Raw genomic sequence first — 15705 nt, 5'->3', positions numbered from 1 at the left:
ATGAGTAAAGATAATGTACTCATGTACAGTTTATCCATTCACTGATGGCTGCTGAGGTTATTTCCAGTATTGAAATACAGTAAGTAAAGATGCTGTAAATATTGGCATCAGGATTTGTATTTATAGGTTTTCTGTTGTCTTGAGTGAATAACAAAGGGTGAGAATCCTGGGTCACAGGGAACATGTATGTTTCACTTCACTAGAAACTGTCGGATTGTTTTCTGAAGTGGCTGCATTGTTTTGTTTCTTACAACATGGATGAGAGCTTCGAGGCCCTGTATCCTCGTGAGCACTTTGTATTGTCATTTATTGTTACACTTGTAAAATTCTAGTCATTCTGACGTTTGGTGTCACATTGTAGTTTAAAATTATATTTCTCTAATTACAAATGGTACTGAATGTTCTTTTAGGTGCTTAGTTGTCATCTGTGATGGTTATTCAAGTTTATGTCCATTTTTTATTATTTTTTCTTTTGCTTTTATATTATTGACTTTGGAGCTCTTTACATACTCTGGATATGTGTTCCTTACCGGACAGCTATTTAGGGAAGATTTTCTATCGGTCTGTGACTGTATTGTACATTCCCTCAACAGTGTCTTTCATAAGGCAGAAGGGAGATGTAATTGTGTTAAGGAACAATTTATCATTTTCTTCTCTTGTGTTTCATGAATTTAATGTTTTATATAAATATTTCCTATTAAACCTACTTTTTTCTCTAGAAATGTTATAGAATTTATTAGGTTTTATACCAAGGTTTAAGGTCCATTATAAGGCAAGGTTTATAAATGTGCAAAGAATGAGTCAATGTCTACTTTTCTGTGGCATAAGGCTAGTGTACACATTCAGCATCATTTTTTAAAAAGACTATCCTTTCTCCATGGATTTTCCTTAGAAGTTTTGTCAAAAAATCAATTGGCTCTGTTGTAAATTTATTTCTTAAGATTGCATTCTGTTCCACAGATATCTGTGTTTTCACCAATGCCTCATTCTTTGCAATTTTAGTTTTGTGCTAAATCTTGATCAAATTATGTTAATCCTCCAACACTATTTTCTTTTTCAAAATTGTTTCGACTACCTTATTTCCTTTGCCTTTTCATATGATTGCATAATTATGTTGTCAATTTCTGAAAAAAATGTTTCTTTAATTTTAACTAAGTTGACGTTGAATACATAGATTGGGATTACATTTAATTAGTAGATCCTTTTTTTACAATTGGACTGTCTCCAAATATTACTTTTGTTCCTTCCTCTTTTCCTTCCTTGCTTCCTTCCTCCCTTCCTTCCTTCCTTCCTTCCTTCCTTTCTTCCTTCCTTCCTTCCTTCCTTCCTTCCTTCCTTCCTTCCTTCCTTCCTTCCTTCCTTCCTTCCTTCCTTCCTTCCTTCCTTCCTTCTCTCCTTCCTTCCTTTCTTCACTCAGATTGCATAGCTAATATTCCTTAACTACTAATTTAGAATCTCTGGTTGTAAAGTCCAGGCATCTATGTATAGTTCAGTTTTTTGCAAAAAAATTGTTAAGTACTTAGCCAGGTACAAGTATATGGATTAGCATGTAGGATCCCCAAGACAACAGAAGATCTTATATAACTCAAAAATGTTGACATTTATCTCTGCCACATCTCTAATATCCTAATGTTCCACTACTTAGAATATTAGTTATCTGCATACTGCATCATCTGTCCTGTCAATAATTTCTATTCATGTATTTATATTTTACCTCTCCTATTAAACTCTTAGTGAGCTTAAATATATTTCCCACAGCACTTAGAAGTGTATCACTTTAACAGCCTTTATTAAATGATAAAGAAGTCTGTCATAGATTATGTTATCATATCAGTTCCTTGTGTATAAGTTAACAGTATTCTGTGAAAAGTGAACAGGTTATATTCCCAGGATGAGGAATCTGGATTTCATAGAAGTTAAGTCATCAACTCAATGGCACACAGCTATTTAGTATCAGAGCTGGACTCTGTCTGTCCTGTGTCATTAGATTTCTTTTCCAGTCCTGTGCACATTCTTTTTCCTTGGAGGGATCAATTTATACCAGAAGCCAAAATGCATTCATGTTATTATTTTTTATCATGTAATTCATTGCTCCAGAACTGTTCACCTGTTCATGATGGGGAAAAATGAAATCATTTAGTTACTTTTGTGTCCCAGAAGAGAATTAATGAGTTTTGTCCTTGGAACATCCCTGTGGACATTAAGAAGAGCTTGAGAACTGGTTTAAGAGCCCAAACACTTAATATTCATAGCACACCTTAATGAGTAAGAAGTTCATTTCCACAGGTAAGAGAAAAGATTTTCCATCACTTACAAAATATTTTAGAAGCTATCACTTTCAATCTCAAACTAGATTTTGCTTTAATATTTAAATTTGATATAGAAATTTCTAGTGAACTCACAGTTGCATTACAATTTTAATGAGGGAATTCCATGGAATATGATAAAGATAATAGGAAAGACTGCACATATTTAATTCAATAGAGTTTTAAATGAGAAAAGTGCTTTAATTTTTGTAGTGGAAGAAAACAGAATAATGGCAGAAGAAATAAATGACTATTTAAAATTTTGGAAAATTATTAAATAGAGAGAGAATTAATTATCAACAAGCCATTGGGTATATAGTATTTTGGGATCATACTTGCTTTTTCTCATGGAGGAATATAGATTACTTTTAAAATGATTTTACTACCTATATAATTGATCTAGAAACAATTTCTTTTTGTTCTATGTGTTTTGTTTTAATATAATAGTCTACTTAAGCTTGTGGCTTTAAAACAATTCCAGTGCAAGAGGATGTTATTTTGTATTGATTCTAGGGGATCACAGTTGCAGGATTACAACATGTCACAAGGAGTCTACAATATAGGCAAGTGGAAAGAGCTTAAGGGGTGTGACAGAGACGCCTGGACTTTAATCCTGGCTCTGCCTACAATCTGCTGTGTCAGTTTAGTCAGTATGTAGGTCTAGCTGGTCCTCAGTAGTCCCATCTATGAAAGGATGCTGAATTCGTTAGCTTTTAGGTTGCTACATAGATTACACAACATAAAGTACGCAAAGCTCCTCCCTCTGTAGCCACTTTATGGTTTGTGGTAGCGGCTGTCCCTGCGTCCGTTCTTCTCAAGCTTAGTGCTTGTAAACTGTTCCCGTGGGTGTCTAGCCTGGACGCTTCCTGACTGTATGGGGGCTGGGGAACTGATGGTTGTAGTTTTCCAGAACCATTGTGGTTTGTTAAAAATTTGGGATCTATACTTTTGTCATTCTAGCCTTTTTTTCAAAGTTTAGATGTAAACACAATCATATTTAATTTCCTTGAATATCTATTGACAGAAATGCCTCTTTAAAGGGCTTCTTGGGTGAAGTACTTGAACTCCAGACTTCTGTATTTAATTCTCTTACTAAATATTTTTGGAATTAATACATGGATTCTGACAGACAGAAAATGAAAGCAAGCAATTTTTAAAACATAAATGTATATTTTGATTCTCAATACATTAATACATTTTAATGTTGTTAATTGATGGTTCTATAAGTTATTTAATATAACCATTCAAATTAAACTAGAACTTTTTATAACACATTTGTATGTGTGTATTCTCATGAAAAATGCATGAGTTGTATGAATTAACACAGAAATAAATCAATATGTACCTTAATTATATTTTTTTACTGTATAATTCTCTAAGGACTAAATAAACATTTGTTTTTGCTTGGTAACCCCACATTGAAAAAGCTATTCTATGCATTAAGACAATTTTCCACATGAATCTGGGAGGAACTTTCTGGGAAAATAAGGACACTTGACTGTCTTTTCTTTCTAATGATAGCTTTAAACTGGTTTGCTCATTCTCTCCCTGATGTATGGCTGTTTCAATATAATAAAAATATGGTGTGGTTCACGTTAGGAAACCAAATCATTTTTAGGTCATTGAATTCAGCCCAGTCCTATGCATGGCAGGTTTTTCACTCCTTAAAATGACATGATGAGAAAAAAACAAGGGTCATCATGCTGAAATCTTGCTTCTAAATATGGTAAATGCAATATTTAATTACGTATCGGTGACTGAGGCTTTCTGTCCAGATACTGGTGACTCTTTAACATTCTGGTTGGTTGTTACGCACTTTCCTTTCTTCATATTCTGCTGAATGAGAAACAGTCTGACAGCCCAAGAAAATAGAGCAGGAATAAAATACTTCATTGTGGCTTATATAGTGATTACATTCTTTCAGCACTCACTTTGATAAATAATTTTATCTATTATCAGGTAATATTCAGAATATCTTCATCAGCATCTGTAGTATATCAAAAAATTTACATTTGATTTTGCAGGGGTAATGACTACAAGTGTGGAAAAAAATCTTGAATTGGTATTAAAATTTGAAAAACAGTAGTAAACTATAGGGGCCAAAAATAGGATGACTTACTGTTGTGTGTTTCAGGAAACAAAACTGTAAAACAAAAAATAAAGGTCTGTTTTTGTTTGCATATAAGGTGCTTCTACCTCCAAAATAACATCTATTCACTAGTTCCAGAAGCACCAATGAAATGAAGTAGCCAGAACAGAAGACACGAAAATAATTTGGTTGGGAAAGTCTGCCTTGTATGACTGGTTGAAAGGTAAGTTTAACTTACGCCATTTCTGAGTAATTTGGGAATATTTAAAAATTAAATAGTTTTCACATTGATTTTTATCATTTGCATGCAACCCAGTCATAAGACATAAGTGTATTTGCTCCCACGTTACCAAATGTGAACATTAAGGAAAGACGTTTCATGCACACTATAGGAAATCTAGGGTTAGTACTCTAGGCATGTACCTTTTCGTATCATATTTAGGGACTTAAAAATTCCTATACTCATTTGTCTTTCTGAACCTTAAAATGATGTAATATAAAAACAAGAAGCAGTAAATTTAACAGAAAATAAATTGGCAATTAAGCCACATAACTTGGCACTGTTTTCACATGACAAATTTAGCCAACAAATGAATGAAATAATTTCTTATCTATTTATGCAGGATAACGCATCCACTTGGACCCAACTCATCATTGTCTTTTCCTTCACTGCCAAGGATTTTAATATGTTCTTCTAAGAAAAAAACATAATGATGTGATTGGGTGGATTGTATTTTTATTCTGTTTTTAAAACCTATAAATAAAAACTGAAATGTCAGGGTCAACATCAGATTTAGACTCACCCGGGACTCAGTTGAAAAATGTGACCAAAGTCACCACATTTATACTGATGGGCTTCACAGATGACTTTGAGGTGCAAGTCTTCTTATTTTTACTATTTCTAGCAATCTATCTTTTTACTCTGATAGGAAATATGGGAATGGTTATTTTAGTCATTGGGGATTCCCGCCTTCACAACCCGATGTACTATTTTTTAAGTGTGTTATCATTCCTGGATGCCTGCTATTCTTCAGTTATCACTCCAAAAATGTTGGTCAATTTCTTATCAGAGAATAAATCCATTTCATTCCTTGGATGTGCAGCACAAATGTTCCTCTTTATTACTTTTGGAACCACGGAATGCTTTATCTTGGCAGCAATGGCATATGATCGCTATGTGGCAATCTACAACCCTCTCTTGTATTCAGTGAGCATGTCACCCAGAGTCTATGTGCCACTCATCATTTTCTGCTATGTTGGTGGCATTCTGCATGGTATTTTGCACACAGTGGCCACATTTAGCCTCTCCTTCTGTGCATCCAATGAAATCAGACATGTCTTCTGTGACATCCCTCCTCTCCTTGCTCTTTCTTGCTCTGACACTCACATAAACCAGCTTTTAGTCTTCTACTTTGCAGGCTCTATTGAGATATCCACTATCCTGATAGTCCTGATCTCTTATGGTTTCATTCTGGTAGCCATTCTGAGGATGCATTCTGCTGAAGGGAGGCGAAAAGTCTTTTCTACGTGTGGCTCTCACTTAACTGGAGTGTCCATTTTTCATGAAACAGTTCTCTTCATGTATGTGAGACCAAATTTCAGCTACGCTTTGGACCAGGACATGGTAGTGTCCGTTTTTTACACCATTGTGATTCCGATGCTGAATCCCATCATCTATAGTTTGAGGAACAAAGATGTAAAAGAGGCAATGAAAAGAGTGTTTGGGAAAAATTGGTTTGTTGATAAAGTGCACTTTTCACAATAAACATTAAGTTATCCTATCAAAAAGTTGATTCAAGTGCTTTGTTTTAATGTGTTTGCATCTTTCTATTCCTCTTGGGTATTTTAAAATAAAGATCATAGTAAACCCACCACATATACAGTTTCTACACATGCAGTTTCTACACATGCATAAACCATGTCATCTGTTTGCTTCTTACTAAGATATGTTTATCTCCACAAATACAGATGTAATTGCACATACACACCATCTATGCATACACACACACACACATATATATATATATATGTGTGTGTGTGTGTGTATGTGTATATATATATATATGATGTTACTGGTTGTATTAGTTTACTGGGACTGCCATTACAAAATACCATAGATTGGTTGCTTTAATAACAGAAATTTATTTTCTCACTGTTCTAGAATCTAGAAGTCTGAGATCAAGGTGATGGCAGGTCTGATTTCCTCCGAGACTTCTCTCCTTCACTTGTAGATGGCGATATTCACACTCTGACTTTAACTGAACTTTTTATTCAGTTTCAGTGTCCTGATGTCTTCTTCTTATAAAGTCAATAGCCATACTGGATAAGACCCACTCTGAAGACCACATTTTAAGTTAATTATTTTCTAAAAGACGTTATCTCCAAATACAGCTACATTCTGGGGTTTGGAGAGTTAAGACTTCAACATACAATTTTGGGGTTATTTGTACACACAAACTCACAGAGGCATATATACATGTAATCTTTACATTGAAATGTATAGTTTTATCTTTCATCTCCATATATCTAAAATTGGATAAGCTCCCAGAGTTGGGATTGTAACTTTATACTTATATCTGACGAGCTTGAGCAAACAGCACCTCATCCACAGCAAAACCACAGTTCGCACCATCCCAACCCACTCTCCATGGAATCAGTAGCAACTGATGCAGGCCGAAGCTCTTTGCTCCTGGATCTCTGCATCTGCAGAAACCTCATTCCAGCCTGTGATCCAGAGACCAGAGATAAAGTGCTCCTGGTGTCATCGCCCTGCTGTTTGTGAGGCTGCCTTTCTCCCCCCTTATTATTTCACCTGAGCACAGACATTAAACATATTTTATTTTCTCACAGAATACAGAGACTAGCCATTAAAATTTATCAAGTTATACTTAAACTCAAGGATGACAAAAAACAAGCACAATTGAGAGAGTGACAGATGGTGGCTGGAAGGTTGGGCCCTTCCCACAATAAGCCCCAGCCCAGCTTTCTGGGTGTCCCTACAGGCCTGGTCCTGACCCAGCTTTGCCTCTACTTTCCTTTGAACCCCACCCCTCTGTGATGCCCTTGCAGATGATGCCACCTCTCATGCCCAGGCCAAGATCAAAGGATCAGAAGAGAGTCTCATGGGGGTGGAAATATTTCCATTGTAAGAGAAGACAGGTCCTAATGTCCAAGTGCTATTCACGTTTACTAATATCCCAGTGGCCAAAGGTGATCACATGGCTAAATCAAGAGTCAATGTGGGAAGGTATGACAAAAAAATGGACCCAAATAGGAATGCTTTATTGGGGGCCATTATCATAGGTGTAACATGGCCTTTCTAATGACTCCATAATTTTCCATTATATTTGTGGACTGTAGTTATTGAACTATTCCTCAATATGAGTATTAATTTTTATAATTCTTTTGCTTAGAAAAATAGTGCTGCAATAAACATTATATTACAGATCCATGATTTTTTTCATCATTCTTATACATATATCCATATGGATTTAGGCTTTTGTTTCTATGAGGGAATCATTTAGCAATGACTGCAGCATTGAAGAATGCTAAGGTAATGTCTGGAAGGGCTTCAAAAAAAGAACGGAAAAATGGTATGTTTTCAATTGAGGAATATACTATATATCTGCATACTACATATATATGTTCATATACTCTAAATATAATCTTGCTTAGTTACACGTTCTATTTACTAGTTTACATGGGGAGGAAACTGATCTTTAAAAGTAGTACATTATTAAGTAGGTGTTCACAATTGATATAACTTTGAGAACATAACGTTCTACTAAAGGAAATTACACTATTAGCTTGTTAAAAACTTTAGGACAATATTGAAAAAAGTAGATTTCAAATATAGCTACATATATATTAAATATATAAAACTATAATTTCTGATAGTTCAAATGTCTGACAATGCTGGTAATTTGGGAAGAAATTTTCTTAGAGCCCCTCTATCAACTTTGTGCTTCCGACTTTATATCATAGGATTGAACATTGGGGTCAGAATGGCATAGAAATGAGAGAGGTCTGTCTGTCCTTCATACTGATAAAATTCTGGTTTTACATAGGAGACAGTAGCTGATCCATAGAATAAAACCGCAACTATGAGGTGGGAAAAGTGGGTGTAAAAGGCTTTGGTCCATCTTGGGTTTGGTGCCAACTTCGGGATGGTAGAAATAATTCTGCTATAGGACCTGAGTATCAACAGAAACAGAACAGTGACAAACAATACAGTAAATAGACCACCATTCACAAAGATGCCTCCACAAGTCAGCTTGAATAATAGGGAGATGTCACAGAAGAAGTGGTTGGTTTAATTAGAACCACAAAAGGGCAGAGAGAAAATCTGTCATGTCTGCCTTATCTGGACCGGGATTCCATTGGTCTAGGAGCCAACCACCAGCTGGACACACATTCTGTGGTTCCTGACTAGAGGACAGTGCAGAGGGTTACATGTGGCCACATAACAGTCACAGGCCATCACGGCCAAGAGGAGACACTCTGTGGTTCCCAGCACAAGGAAAAACCACATTTTTGTAGCACAGGCAAAAAAGAATAGTTCCTTTCTGGTTCCAAAGATCCATGAGCATTCTGGGAAAAGTGACAGATACATAACAGATTTCTAGGAAGGAAAAACTGCTGAGGAAAAAGCACACAGGGGTCTGAAGAGTGGGATCTACTCTTGTTATTGTAATTATGATGCCCTTCTCCAATAGGATAAACATATAGATAACTGAGAATACCTCAAAAAAAAAGCCAGTGAAATTAGGGGATATTAGAAAAGCCCAAGAGAACAAATTCCATTGTTATGGTGAGATTTCTTTCTGTAATTTTCAAATTATTTTCTCTCTGTGGATTTACAGTTCTTGACTGCATTGTCCTTTTTTATAATTGGATGGGGACATGAGCTCTGGTCTGTATAATTTCTCAAGTACTACACTTGTATTCTGTGCCTCCAGAAGATTTGTTGTAAAACCAGGAGCTATGAAACCGATCTGCAAAAAAAATCAGTTCAATAAATAACAGTTAAATGCTTTATAATATAAGATTTCTATTCTGGTTAGACAAATAAATCCATACAGCTAGATATTTTTATTTAACTTACGGTGTAAAAAGAGAGAATGCTATTTCTTCCAGTCAAAGCACCAACTCAATTAATTATCAGTTAACTGACCAACTGCATTTTTTTTCCCCAGTAAATCTAGTCCAAAATACAATATCTGGCCTATGAAACCAATGACTATTCATGTCCTTTCAATACTTGACATTACATCTTGTGATTCCTTCTATAAAGAATATAGCTCAGATTGCTGCCTAATGTGTTGCTCCACATAAGACTTTGAGTAAATTAAAGTAGAAATTACCATTAGAATTGGTTATTTTCCATGAGGTTAGAGAGGGTGATTAAAAATACAATGAGAATATAAGGGCCAAATGTTTTATTTTCCAAGTCATACGGTGCCAGTAAATCTCATTCTAACGTATTGAATTAAAATTGATCTTATTGCTTAAAAAACAAAACTGCTTAGCATACAACTATTTTTAATTATAATAATATTTGTTCATAGTGCTTTCTTTTAATCCCAAATTAAACATTGCTAGGAAAAATAGTTTAATAAATATGTGTCCAAGTCCTGCTTCTTGTATAGTCTGATTTCCCTGGGTAACATAAACAATAATGGGACATGGGCAAAAAAATTGAACCAAGTATTCTTTTCAGGAAATTATAATTTGGAAGAAATAAATGCTTCATATTTTTCCCAGCAGGAGATTCCCTAATGAAAGTGATTCTTTTTCTTTATGACAACATTTATTATTAGTGTAGCAAAATGTGCTGAATTAATTTGAATGCAATATACCATTTTTTGCTTATAGTTTTCTTATATTCATTTCTTAAAATGAATGAAATTTAAAAGTATTGTTAATGACTGAAAAATTTGGAATTTATTTATTTCAAATGCTTCAAACACATTGTTTAAATTTTTACCTCACAAAGTCAGATACCTACATGTGCTGTCTTAAATAATGAATGCATTTTTGACCAACATATACTAATAATTTCTGTTGTTTGATCTTATTTATTCCGTCTTGGTCCTGAAATGAAAAATCATCTTGAATTGAAATAAAATATCAATGCATCAATAGTTATATATACAGTTGACCTGGACATTTGAGGAAGGATAAAGATAGCCCAAAGCAAGTTATCATATGCATAGTGTTAAGGGCACATCCAGAGAGAAACACTTACTTAAAAATGGGGTTTTGGAGATTATGTAAGTGATCAGTACCAGACAATCATATTTTGGAAATTGCTCTGCGTATTGTTTAAAGAAATCTCAGGAAGAGTAATCTTGCACCCAGATGAAAAATGACCATTGCTGGAAAATATCTTTGGCATTGACCAACGTAATGGCTTTTCTTCTATAAAGCAAAAGATATTCTCTTCATGTAGGCAGTATGTACTGGTATGAATATTATACTCAGAATGCAACATCTGAGGATGACCTACCAGTGCAAATGTTGGAATTTCCAGATTCTACCGTCCTTAATTGTTAGAAATCTGGGGTGTGGGCAGGAGCAGCACACATTCTCTTTGTTGTCGTTCTCACTGCTTTCTATCAATACAGGTAAAATTCTTTCTAAATTACTTGATGATAATACAGCTGTACCTCTTCTCATCACTGTGGTCAAACCTATCTTGATAGTTTAGAGTTACATCATCTCCCAACAGTATCGAGTCCCATCACTATCCAAGACCTGTTTCAAATGTTGCCTTCATGAGAAGTGTTCAAAAAGGAAATAATCACAACTTCCTGACTTGCCTTGACCTGTTCAGCTGGAAGATTTGGAAAGCCTTCCTGAATTCAAATGCAACAAATTATTATTGCTTCTTCCCATTGCTCTGTGGAGTCAGCAGAGGTAAAACTGCCAGCAAATTAACATTTTATGTCTCTAAAAGCTATCAGTATTTTGAAGCTCATGCACTCACCTTCATAGGGGACTCACCTGTACCATGCCTGCTTTCCTCACTCAAGGAGTCAAGCAGAACCTAAGAAGTCCATCTTTCTTGATTGTATAACTTGATGAGGCCCGTCCCCTGGGCCACACAACGGTTTCAGCACTTTCCATAGCCTTTCTATGACTATTCCTATGTGTCTTCATCAAATAAGATTTCCCATAAGGGATGTCAAATACAAAATTCTAAATTTATACATTTTAAAAAGAAATAAAATTTTTGTGATGTTCCATCTCTCTCTCTCTGTCTCTCTCTCTCTCTGTCTCTTTTAGGGGGTTGTTTATTTGGCTCTATGTGTTTCTTGAGTATTTTTTCTTTAATTTCTCCCAACTTGTTTGTTGTTTGTCCAACTTTGTGACAATCATAGGTTTTGTAAATTAGTCTCTCTTTGTCTTTACCCAATTACTGATGAAAATATGGACCAAAACAAAGCTTAAAGGCACAAAATTACAACTTCTTGTATTAATTTTAATAAATAAATTACTCAAAACTATTGGTAAAGCAAAACATTGGTTGATATCTGTATATTTGAGGAACATTAAACATACAAGGGAATTAAAAGACTGGGAAAATTGGAAAAACAGAAAGCAATAGAGATGATATAAAAAGAGGAAAAGAACATTACACTCATAATGGAAGATTTAATAAATATTCAGGTTCTAAAGGAAGAAAAAAATTATAAAATTACGCTCAATAAAGTACAATCAAAATTCACATAAGAAGCATATATTCAATGACTAAAAAAGCACCATTAGTGATAAAAGACTCCCCAGTTTAGAAATATTTGTAGACTTTATAAATGAGATTAATTAAATGTAGAAAAGCTGAATTAGAGAGAAGAGATCATGGCTTAATATATGATATATCTAAAAATCAAAATCTCAGAATAACTGGATTTCATCTGCCAAACATTATTCTTATTCCTAAATTTTACCAGATATTATATCATTTAATGACAGGAATGTATCTGTGAAATATCTTGGTCCCATATATGACCCCATCAAACACAGGTGACAGGGAAGGCAGAAGAGTCCAACCAAAGCACCTCCAGCTGAGAACAGCCTGATCCTCTGCTGCAGGGCCTCCTGGGCCAGGCCCCAGTGTGGATTGTGGGGGGAGAACAAGGCCCACAGGTGCACGTGCACCACGGCCTTCATGAACATCCTTCAGGCCGAGGTCAGCCATGTGGATCTTCGAGAGGCACTGGATAGTCCAGCTGGATGACCTCTTTGTGACAGGCCAAGGTCGGCTGTGCCACATCCCAGATGCCTGGGACAGCACAGCATCCATCAGGTGCAACCCCAATAGTACCGGCAAGGAAGGGCAGCCCCGGGGAGCTTCACTCCAGAACCGCAAGAGTGACCGCCTCCTCAATAAGCCCGGGCTCCCACCTATTGTCCTCGAGTTTTACAAACCCACTGCCTGTCTACCTCCACATTAATAATGCTTAGTTTTAATAATGAGATTAATTTTAATTGATTTTCATTGGAAATTGATATAAGATTTCTACAGACTGGGAATCTGCGAGCTTATTGTAATGAATATGTGTCAGATTCACCCACTGAACAATGATAAAGCTCCTTTGGAACTATAGGCTGATTAAACTCTTGGCAGCAACTGGAAGTACGTGCCTATGGTTTTGTGTGTATGTGTCCACCTGGGAGAGAGAGGTTGGGAAAGCATTGGAGAAGGATAGAAGGAGAGCTGTTGTAATTGGCCCATTGTAATCAAGAGCAGTTTTGTTGATAACATGCTTACACAAAGTCACACATATGTTTGGAGGATAGAGGAAATAAGTTTGGGATTTTACAGTTATAATTAAAACAATAGTCCTGAAACTTAATTTATGCATCTCCCAGCACAAATTTTATTTCAATAAATTAAAATGGAAATAAATGTAAATTTAAAGAGTTTTGACATAGGTGATCTATAACGATCTCTGACTAATCATAAATGGTGAAAAAGAATTTGTAAGGAAAAAATAATGGGAAGATTACAAATATTGCATATATGGCTAGTTTTATGTGATATTATGATTTTTGTCTCTAGAATTGAATTGCTTTCTTTCCCTAACCAACATTTCATTACAAATCAGCCACATATTTGAAGACACAGTGAATATAGACAATGATTAGATGAAAGTTCAATGACCTTATATAAACTCGATTTTTTAAGTGTACCTTACACCTTATTGGATATATATGCTTAAGTGTTAACACGATGTGATTAATGAGAAAATTCTCCAATGAAAACGTTAAGCTTAAACCAACCTTTGAAAGTTCATTAAATACTCTGTTTAGTTCAGAAAATTAACCAAACAAGTCACAAAAGTGAAGGGATCCGTTTCTTGGTAATTACATTCCATAAAGCCTTCTTTACCTCCTTATTCCTGAGGCTGTAGATGAGAGGATTCAACGTGGGAATCACCACCGTGTAGAACACGGAGGCCACTTTGTCCTGATCCAGGGCGTAGCTGGAACTAGGTCTCAGGTAAGTGTAGATGGAGGTGGCATAGAACAGAATCACAGCGGTCAGGTGGGAGGCACAGGTTGACAGTGCTTTGCGCCTGCCCTCCCCTGAACGCAGACGGAAGATGGAGGAGAGAATGTAGGAGTAGGAGGCGAGGATGACCAGCAGAGCCCCGACCATATTCACACCAGCAAATGCGGAAAAGATGCTCTCATTCAGGTGTGTGTCAGAACACGAGAGCTTAAAAAGTGGAGGGCTGTCACAGAAGAAGTGATGGATGACATTGGAACCGCAGAACGGCAATCTGCTGATGTAGCTCGTGTTCACCATGGAGTTCAAAAGTCCTGCTGCGAAAGCCCCTGCTGCCATCTGAAGACAGACTGTTCTGGACATGATCAGGGAGTAAAGGAGTGGGTTGCAAATGGCCACGTAACGGTCATAGGCCATTAGCCCAAAGAGGATGCATTCAGTAGTGCCCAATGCGATAAAGAAGTACATCTGCACAAAGCAGCCAGCAAAGGAGATGGTTTTCTGCTCTGATAATAAACCTACCAGCATCTTTGGGGTGATGGTTGATGAATAGCAAACATCCACAAAGGACAGGTTAGCCAGGAAGAAATACATGGGAGTGTGAAGTCGGGCATCGGTCCTGATTAAGAGGATCATCCCCACATTCCCCCAAACTGTAAGCATGTAAATCACCAAGAAGAGCAGGAAGAGGACAATCTGCAGCTGCATTGTGTCTGCTAATCCCAACAGGATGAACTCAGTCAGCGAAGTGTAATTTTCTCTGGTCATTTGTGACAAATGCAGTTTTTTAAACTTGCAAATATATTCCTCTCCCGTGTTTATAAGAAATAATAGAATCGTTAATGAAGGAATAATAAATCGTTATTCAGACATGGGGAAAGAAACCAGTTTAGGATATTATAACACCAAATACAGTACATAGTAAGAGGAAAATCAGTGGACAAGCGGAAAGAAACTTAAGTTGATTAATCAATTCTCTGTATTGACTCTGGATTGCAGGTTTTCAAATCACTGGTATAAGTCTACAGATTCCACTTCTGTTTCTTCAAATGCACCATATTTTGTTCTATTCTTTCTCTACTGGCCCACATCCAAATTGCAAAGGATAGAAATATCCTGGCTGAAGCCTCTCCCATTCTCTGAACAGTACGTGAGTTTAACTCAACTGAACTTCGTTTTCTTCCCAACAACCATTCTGTATATCCTTCAGCTCCAAAATTCATACACTGCCTCCCAGTAATCACTCTTGTACACCCCAAGCAGCAATAGTGACCAAAATTTTGACATCACATTTTTAAGAATGATTTTACAGTGTTTTGAAAGTGAACAAAACAATTGTTCTCCTTCCAAAGTACACTATCAAATTAATGTCATGTGGTAGCAGAGACATCATCTTTCCACCTCAGAGAAGAACAGCTCAAAATCCTTATAATGTCCTTCCCAGTGTCTTACCTGTCTCTATTCTTTTCTTTGGTTTGTCTTAGGGTTTCTAAGTTGGAGCTTAAAAATAAGGAAAAAAATTCATTTTTTAGATGAATGTAAATACAATGGGAACCTGAACTACTTAATGGTAAATATCTGAGACACCTTCTGACTACATGCATGTTACTGCTCTTTTATTTTGTCTTTCTTAAAGAAGATGGGGTAACCATAGTGACTAGATAAAGGTTTTAATTGGTAGTCAATCCTCCAAAGGCGGAAACTCCAGTCTCAAAAGAAAACAAAATGTGATCACATGCAGAAATATGGAATCAAACAATATGGAGGCTTGCATCATAAAGTCATTCCTAGCCTCT

The 15705-nt window shown here is 36.1% G+C and overlaps 2 protein-coding genes and 1 pseudogene across 2 annotated transcripts; 1 reads left to right on the top strand and 2 right to left on the bottom strand.

The window, feature by feature from the left end:
• The first annotated feature begins 5167 nt into the window (after nucleotides 1–5167).
• Nucleotides 5168–6160, top strand: LOC130685016 (olfactory receptor 5T1-like). Its single transcript, XM_057508183.1, has one exon. The coding sequence runs from the start codon at nucleotides 5168–5170 to the stop codon at nucleotides 6158–6160; it is 993 nt and encodes a 330-aa protein (XP_057364166.1).
• Nucleotides 6161–8368: 2208 nt separating this feature from the next.
• On the bottom strand, nucleotides 8369–12595 carry LOC130685015 (olfactory receptor 10AG1-like; annotated as a pseudogene).
• Nucleotides 12596–13732: 1137 nt separating this feature from the next.
• LOC130684844 (olfactory receptor 5F1-like) lies at nucleotides 13733–14677 on the bottom strand. The gene has a single exon (XM_057507089.1). The coding sequence runs from the start codon at nucleotides 14675–14677 to the stop codon at nucleotides 13733–13735; it is 945 nt and encodes a 314-aa protein (XP_057363072.1).
• Nucleotides 14678–15705: the final 1028 nt, after the last annotated feature.

The sequence above is a fragment of the Manis pentadactyla genome, chromosome 9, assembly GCF_030020395.1.
Source record: "Manis pentadactyla isolate mManPen7 chromosome 9, mManPen7.hap1, whole genome shotgun sequence".
Classification (NCBI taxonomy): domain Eukaryota; kingdom Metazoa; phylum Chordata; class Mammalia; order Pholidota; family Manidae; genus Manis; species Manis pentadactyla.
Note: the sequence above shows the minus strand (reverse complement) of the source record. Positions and strands in the feature narration are given on the sequence as shown.

What these genes read in the sequence shown, in the direction of transcription:
- LOC130685016 (XM_057508183.1), top strand. Translation starts at nt 5,168, where the DNA reads ATGTCAGGGTCAACATCAGATTTAGACTCACCCGGGACTCAGTTGAAA.
- LOC130684844 (XM_057507089.1), bottom strand. Translation starts at nt 14,677, where the DNA reads ATGACCAGAGAAAATTACACTTCGCTGACTGAGTTCATCCTGTTGGGA.